Below are 8,776 nucleotides of genomic sequence, written 5' to 3'. Positions count from 1 at the left end.
TCTGCAGATGTATTTACCTAATACAGAAGTACAAAATAATATATATGGAAACTGGTTAATATTTTATTGGCCAAAAACGACCATAGTTTCTGAACTTTTAAATTATATACAACATGCCCAGTGTAATCCCACAAGTGAGAATTGGAGAGGCAAAGTGCAAGCAAACTCTGCCTTGGGAATAGGATAAGAGTCTCAGCTTCTAGATTATATAAAATCCTTATAATAAGCTGTGGCTCAGAAAAACAAAATATTAAAACAGAAAAAATTGTAGTACTTTATAAGAAGATAAACACACTTCTCTGCAAAATGAAATTAAGGTTGCAACTTGCAATATCAGGTCAAAATGTAGATTTTCCAGAAAGTTAAAACCTCTCTATTGACAGCTAAAATTATTTTCTTCCAACTAAACATGAACTCAAATGTTTAATTACACCTTCTCAATTTTGGATTTCATTTACAATAACTCACCTGCGAGCATCTGCTAATCATTTGCTCATACATTTGGCAGCATTTGCTACAACACCCCGAAAATAAGCTGTGGAAAAAGGCGATAATTGAAGCAAAAATCAGCCCAGGCTGACAAGGAGGAGGTCAACAGCAGCAAACCTCTCGTACCACGACTCAGCAATGGGACAATCAATCAAGAAGGAAAAGTCAGTATTTACAGACAAACGGTAACTTGATATACCCATAGACACCTATCGTAGGAATGGCTAGTCGAAACTTGAAGAGCGACTAAATCTCCCTTGCAAATAATCCTCCACGGAAATTGTTGGTCCCGTGCTGTTACAGGAAAGTGAGGACTCATCCTCCAAATTCAGCAATGCAAGGTTAATGAAGGATTGAATGTTTGAGGGTGGTTGTTCACCATCGACAGCATCTACTTCTTCTGCTTTGCCTTCTTCCATCGCCCACTTAATTGTTTCAGCTTCACCTTGGAGAAGTTTCACCACCTGTTTTAAAAAAAAAAAACCAATGCAGCTAAATATTATAAATACAACAAAGCAGCGACAGATTTTAGTTTAAAATAACCTCAATTTGAGTGGCTGACAGGGTTTACTCACAGTGTCAATTTGAGGTCTAATTCCAGGAGCTCCTCTGATGCACAGCGATGCCGCCAAGACCATTATCTCAAATTGATCATGCTCATAAGCATCAATCAAGCTCGGATCAAGCAACTCCCTCATGTTGCCACCCTTCAAAACTTGTTTCGCCTGAAAATCATCAACAACAATTTGCAATAGCTCAATATAAAATGCAGTGGGAAGAAAAAAGGAGGATATTTTTATTCACAACTTGCAAAGATGACAACTTACCCACATGACTAAGCTTTCCTGACCTTTCCCGTTCCCATTATCAATTGGTTTTTTACCAGACAAAAGCTCAAGGAGCACAACACCAAATGCATACACATCAATCTTTTCATTTATCTTTCCATGCATAAAGTACTCAGGAGCCAAGTAGCTGCAATATGAGATCAGCTATAACTGAACAAAAATGCTCCTTTTTTTGTTGTTGAAGTGCAGACAAATGTTACTTGAACTCAAAATGAAAAAAAAAAAAAAAAATTACCCAAAGGTTCCAGCAACATCAATGCTATCTAAATGATTTGAACAGCTCGAGGCCAATGTCGCAAGTCCAAAATCTGAAAGCTGAATGCAAAACAGCAGTTAACAGTAGTTATTCAATGAAAGAAGTAACTTTAAGGAAGAAGAATAAACTACCTGTGGCTCGGAATCATTGGACAGAAGAATGTTTGAAGATTTCACATCCCTGTGGATTATGGGCTCATCAGATGCATTGTGTAGGTGGTCCAGTGCCTTCGCAACACCCAAAGCAACCCTGTATCTCTCTTCCCAGTTAAATGAATTTTGATCCTTTTTCGAACCTATTGGTCAACATTGTAGTCAGTACAGAGGATCAGGAATAAAACCTTAAGCCTCCAAAACAAGAAGGAAGTATCTAGGTATGGTACCATGGAGATTCTCTTCTAAGCTTCCTCTGGATAACAGATCATAAACCAGTAAAAGGTTGTTCTCCTCCAAACAAAACCCAAACAGTGATATAATGTGCTTGTGATGCAGAGTTGTGAGTATCTCTATCTCCGAACGGAATTGCTGCGCTACAGCTTCTGATGGCTTCAATATTTTTACAGCCAGTTGCTTGCCATCTGGAAGGCACCCTTTGTAAACCTTGCTGCTGCCTCCTTTCCCAATCAAATTCTCTACAGTAATACTTACATTTAGGGAAAAGTGAAGATGCCATGCTCCAAATTGTGAAATAATGAAAGGTGAGGACTTACCGGGCCGGAAATCAGATGTTGCTGAACAAAGCTCCTGGTAGCTGAACAATCTGCAAATTGATACGTACTTTTCGGAAAGACCCTCCAGTTCCTCAGGAAGGATAACAAAGCATTCATCCAAAATTGAATTAATATCACTTCCAGCAGGAATAATTGCTCCCTTCTCTTCATCCAAGTTTGTAGGATGAGGCTCATCCTTGTCAGATACACTCTGTTTATGATCAGGGTAGATAGCTGCAAAAGATTGCCGACTAGGTCGTTTCCAAACCCATTGCATCACAGATGACCTTTTCCCAGGACATTTTTCAGGTGCCAAGATATTGTGAAGAAATACTCGTCTGAGCAATGTCCAGCGAGACTTTGACTCAGGGACTTCGATAGGCTTAACAGGCACCAAAGCCATGTGATTGTTCTCTGCTGTACAAGAGTCTTTCTTAGGTGTTAAGCTCAAAGGACTTTTGCCCAGTGTCTTTCTTCTCTTGAATCTTGAATACGGCACATCTGAGTCACTGGAAGATTCATATCCAACTGAACCACTTGCTTCCCTTTGATAGACAATCTTGCCATTCTCAACAGCAATAACGGAGATACTCTTTGTCACTTTCCTAGCACAGTATTTTGCAAGTGACACTGATGACCGAATGGCGTGATGGCTTCCTGAAGTCCCAATAATCAAATTTATAGCATTTTCCAATTTTGCTTCACGAGCAAGAACTTTACGAACCGGTGATCCTCGACACACTTTAAGCTTCAAATGCACCTGAACAAAGTTCATCCAAATCCAGATATAAAAAAATTTGAATTTGGCTCCCTCTAACTAGGCAGCAGACAGAAAAAGAAAAGGAAATATGCAAATCCCAAATCTACTTTACTGTAATTAAACAAATTTGGATCTACATTCTAGAAATTCCACAAGAAAGAAGCGATACAGTAAATAAATCACTAAAGTTGCGAATTAGAAATCCCAGTCCTCAGTAAATTATGAACTCATCCCCAAATTATAAATACTCACATATAGCAATAGTGATAAAGAAATTAATCGACGCACTGCCAAAATATTCCTACATGATTTTGGTGCAAGGAAACCAAACAATCATTTGAGAAACCAAAATCCTGATGTACTTCACTTGTAAAAGAAAAAGTTCATTCTGGCCCTCAAAGTAACAAAGGTTTCAGATCTTCAAATGTCTGTCAGGCAGGAATTTACGCCTATTTCCTATTCTGCTTTACAGATAGTAAAATCAATAAAGTTATCCATAATGAAAAGGAAGCAAAAGGGGTTTTATAAGAAAACCTGTTTCAAATTGCAGAAACCTTCATAAGCGGCCAGCATCGAGTCGAACGACTTCACCAATGAAAGAGGTTCTGATTTTTCTTCAACAACATCAAAAAATAAAAAATGAGCATATATTCAAAAGAAAAATAGAACTTTGAAGCTGAACTATAAACGAGAAAAGGTCCAAATTTCCAGCCAATAACACCATGAAATCAACCACTTTTAGGGAGTTAAATGAGAAAGTCATACATAGTGATAGATCCAAAAAAATTCATTCCACTTTGCACATAATTCAACAGTAATGAAATCCAAAAAGTTTCAGAAGAACAAACAAATAGTGAAGAAATTACACTTAAAAAATTGTCAACTATTACATCATCAAATGAGACGTTGTGTGTGAAAATGAGACAATTGCATAATACCCACAGAGCAAAAAAAACAAAACTTTAAAACAGAAAACAACTGAAACAAATTGTGAAAACAAAATCAAAGAACAGAAATTCCCATAACAGCTCAAATATATACTCCAAATACCCATCATTACACAAATAATAGTCCTAGAAAATTGTGAAAATTCTCAGCAATATCCAAACAAATAAACCATCAAAAACCCTTTCACTGCGTGCCTATAGAATACCTATTACATAAACAGTAAAAAATTGGAAAAAAAAATATCCTCAGCATTCCACAGAGAAATGACCAAAAAACACCACATACTGAAGAAAACCCCTCAGATATTCCTAACCAAATTAAATAATGACAACAATGAAGAACACCCATTACACAAACAGTAAAAAAATTGGAAAAAATTCTCAGTTTTTTCACAGGAAAAACACCATAGTGAAGAAAAACCCTCAGAAATTCCTAACTAGATCAGAAAATGACAACAATGAAGAACACCCATCACAACAAACAGCAAAGAAAACGAAAAAGACTGCTCAACTTTTGGTATAATTTCACCAAAATTTCGGGGAAATCGTCAGTTTTCACAGAGAAATGACCCAAAAAAGAAAACCCATAGTGAAGAAAACCCCTCAGAAATTCCTAATGACAACAACGAAGAACACCCATCACAACAAACAGCAAGAAAAACGCCAAAAACCGTTCACTTGTGGCATAATATTACCATAATTAGGATCCAAAACATGAACAGCAACCACATGATCTCCAGGCTGAGCAACCTTAACCAAAGCCCAAGTAAGTAACTCTTTACTTTTCGAATCTAATTTCACTCCCACCACCGCCACCACCCTTCCAACCACTTCCTCTCCGGCATCCCCAACATCACCACCACTATTACTATCACTAGTACTAGTAACATTATCACTATTACTATCTGTTTCAAGTGTACAACTACAACTCCCAGCAGTAGTAGACACTTTCATTGCACCAAAATTGTGGGTAAATGGAGTTTTTTCCTCTTTCACTTTCTCTCTCTAGAAATGCATTGAGGGGTTTGAGAGAAAGAGGAGAATCTGAGAGTGCCCTTGCCGTTTGTGTGTGTGATAATATTGGGAAATTAGTAGAATAGTATATTAGGGAAAAAGAAAAGAAAAGGAAAATGATGAGAATAGATTAGTACAATACATACATAGCTGATTTTGTCAGAATAGATGCTCTTTTTAATCTCTCTATCAGGAAATTTCGGGGCTTCAATTTTTTTTGCGTTACCCATCTTCTTCTTTTCTTTTTAATTTAATAAAATATAATTATATTTATTCAATATATTAAAAATAATTATCTAATTATATTTATTTAATTTTAAAAATTAAAAATTAATTTTTTTAGGCTTTACTATTAAATACTATGACAAATGTAAATCTCAAATTATTAAATTTATTACTTTAAAAGTGATATAATAAAATGCGAGTCGGGTCAAGTCAATAATAAATAAATAAAGATGGGCGTAGAAAATAATAAAATATAAAAATAAAAAATGTAATACTTTTACTATAAAAGTAATTTAACATTTTACAATGATTAAATATAGTATTGCTTAGTTATTATTTTTACAAAATTACTATTTCTGCTACCAAATAAGCCTCTTCCATTCAAATTTAAATCAATTTGACTCAAAATAAAGAGTGTCAGTATATCACCTTAGAGTTTAGACCAGAAAACGAAACTACTTGGAAAACAAGAGACAAAATAAAGGAAATTTGGAAAGATAAAAAGTAATTTAGTTAAAAGGGAGCAACTCTTACAATTAATAATACTATTATTAATGATTTTGAATTAATTTATATCTATAATCTATATCTATATCTATAATATATTAAAAAATGTGAAGATCTTTAGAAAAGTGATTTGAACTTTTTGTTCTTCATAAAAGAATTGTGCAATAGACAAAATCATTTTTCACTATTATTCTTAAATAATTGTTCAATTATTATTTACTATTTTGTACATTAAAATTAATTAAAACCTCTATTTAATCTAGATAAGAAATCATACCATTCAACACTTCTAAATCAATTACAATTTTACCTTAAATAGACAAGAATTTCTAATTTTATTTAAGTTATATTTTGGCAGCAATATTCTTTGTTTACTGTGGCGTGGGTTATCAAGGTATGCCGAAGAATCCAAGAGTTAAAACAATCGAAGGTGATTTAGAAGAAGAATTATATTTGGAACGGTAGAAAAGAGATACCGACTATTTGATCAAGAAGAGGGATTGAAGTGGCATGAAATCTGAAGGTCAATTTTTGCACTTCTGGGATGGAATCAAGTCAAATTACGCAACTTTATGAATTATCAATGGGCATATTGGGTCTTTGTCGAAAGGTACGATGATTTGCATGCGATTTTGGTTTTGGTGAGCGGAATGAAGGAGGAACTTCTCTGTTGGATTTTTCTAGGACTTTTAGGTTGTGGATAGCAAATTCGAACTAAAAAGAGGATCACCTTGTTACGTTTCGTAGTTTAGTGGTCAAGACTCAAATAGACTTTTTGCTTCTTAGAAAAGGGGATAGAGCGTTATGTAAAGACTGTAAAGTCATACGTAGTGAGAATCTCTCGTCTCAACATAGGTTGTTGGTGATGAACTTGATTATCAATAAGGGCAAAAAGAAGAGAAGTGGGGAAGCACAACCCAGGATTAAGTGGGGTAGCTTGACTTTGGCTAGTGCTTTGGAGATGGAAGAGAAGTTGAAGAGTAGGGGGCGTGGGAGAGTAGAGGGGATATGGATAATATGTGGGAGACGACTGCTAGTTGCATTAGGGAGATCGCTAGAGAGGTGTTGGGAGTCTCGAGATGTCGATCTGGCAAACATCGAGGAGAATGGTGGTGGAACGAAGAGGTCAAGTGAAAGGTGAAGTCTAAGAAGGTGGCTTATGTTAAGTTGGTTGGGAGCAAGGATGATGAAGACAAGTAGAAGAATAAGGAGGAGTATAAGGTAGCTAGAAGAAAGGCTAAGTTAGCGGTTACGACGGCTAAGACAACAGCTTTTGAGAGTTTATATGCGGCTTTAGAGGAGAAAGATGGAGATAAGAAGTTGTATAGGATGGCCAAGGCTAGGGAGCGGAGGGCTCGTGACCTTGACCAAGTGAAGTGCATTAAATGAGAGGATGGTATAGTGTTGATTGAGGATACCCTCATTAGGGAGAGGTGGCAGTCCTATTTTCATAAACTTTTGAAGGACGAGGGGGACAAAGGTTCTATGTTGGAGACTTAGAGATATCTGAGGAGGGTCGCGATTATAGTTAATGTAGGCATATCGAGATTGAGGAGGCCAAGGGGGTTATTCGCAGGATGCGGCATGGCCAGACGAGATTTCAGTAGATTTTTGGAAGAGCACTAGCGGGGCAGGTCTGGAGTGATTGACAAGGTTGTTTAACATTATTTTTAGAGCTGCTAAGATGTCTAAAGCGTAGAGATGGAGTGATTTCAGTGTAAAATAACTAGGGAAACATTCAGATTTGTAACAACTATAGAGGTATTAAGTTGTTGAGTCGCACTATGAAGGTTTGGGAAAGGGTGGTAGAGTTGAGGATGGGGAGGATCGTGACGATCTCTGAGAATCAGTTCGGTTTCATGTCTGATCGCTTGACCACGGAGGCCATTCACTTTGTAAGGAGATTAATGGAGCAGTTTCGAGAGAGGAAGAAGAACTTGCATATGGTGTTTATTAATCTAGAGAAGACTTATAACAGAGTTCCTAGGGAGATTCTGTGGAGGTGCTTGGAGGCTAGAAGGGTGCCCGTGGCGTACACTAGGTCGATTCAGGATATGTATGATGATGCGAAGACTCGTGTGAGGATGGTAGGGGGATATTCGGAGCAATTTACAGTTTTGATAGGGTTGCACCAGGGATCGACTCTTAGCCCGTTTCTATTTGCTTTGGTGATAGATGTTTTGACACGACATATTCAAGGTGAGTTGCCTTGGTGTATGTTATTTGCAAATAATGTGGTTCTGATCGACGAGACTAGGGTGGAGTTAATGATAAGTTGGAAATTTGGAGATAGATGCTTGAATCTAAAGGTTTTCGGTTAATTAGAACCAAGATGGAGTACTTGGAGTGTAAGTTCAATGATATGTCACAGAAAGATGGAGTGGTTGTGAAGCTAGACTCTCAGGCTATCCAGAAGAGGGAGAGTTTCAAGTATCTGAGGTCTATAATTCAGGGTAATGGTGAGATTGACGAGGATATCACGCATCGTATTGGGCAGGGTGGGTGAAGTGGAGGCTCACTTTGGGAGTCCTTGTGATAAGAAGGTGCCCCCGAAGCTTAAAGGTGAGTTCTACAGGGTGGTAGTCCGAACGGCTATGTTGTATGGAGCGGAGTGTTGACCAGTTAAGAACTCCCACATCCAAAAGGTGAAGGTGGTGGAGATGCGAATGTTACGAGGATGTGTGGACATACCAGAAAAGATAAGGTGAGGAATGAGATTATTCAGGAGAAGGTGAGAGTTGTCTCGGTGGAGGATAAGTTGCGAGAAGTGAGGCTACGTTGGTTCAGGCATGTGATGAGGAGGGGCGCCCTGATGCTCTAGTGCGGAGGTGTGAGACTCTGGCTAGGGATGGTTTTAGGCAGGCTAGAGGTAGACCGAAGAAATATTGGAGGGAGGTGATTAGGCATGATATGGAGCAATTACAACTTACAGAGACATAACCCTTGATAGGAAGGTGTAGAGGACGCGGATTAGGGTAGAGGGTTAGGGGTGGGAGCGCGAAGGTAGTAATAGGGGTGTGC

At 37.6% G+C, this 8,776-nt stretch overlaps 1 protein-coding gene across 1 annotated transcript; it reads right to left on the bottom strand.

Moving 5' to 3' along the window:
- Positions 1-376: 376 nt before the first annotated feature.
- LOC107839867 (protein kinase STUNTED-like) lies at positions 377-5,166 on the bottom strand. The gene is made up of 9 exons (XM_047397967.1): positions 4,705-5,166; positions 3,597-3,676; positions 2,303-3,062; positions 1,976-2,224; positions 1,725-1,888; positions 1,573-1,652; positions 1,317-1,464; positions 1,065-1,214; positions 377-953 (listed from the first exon to the last, which is right to left on the bottom strand). Exons 1-9 carry the CDS (start codon positions 4,961-4,963, stop codon positions 714-716), a joined length of 2,130 nt encoding a protein of 709 aa, XP_047253923.1. The 5' UTR covers positions 4,964-5,166; the 3' UTR covers positions 377-713.
- Positions 5,167-8,776: the final 3,610 nt, after the last annotated feature.

Source organism: Capsicum annuum, chromosome 1 (genome assembly GCF_002878395.1).
Source record: "Capsicum annuum cultivar UCD-10X-F1 chromosome 1, UCD10Xv1.1, whole genome shotgun sequence".
Classification (NCBI taxonomy): Eukaryota; Viridiplantae; Streptophyta; class Magnoliopsida; order Solanales; family Solanaceae; genus Capsicum; species Capsicum annuum.
This window is presented reverse-complemented; position numbering and strand designations above follow the sequence as displayed.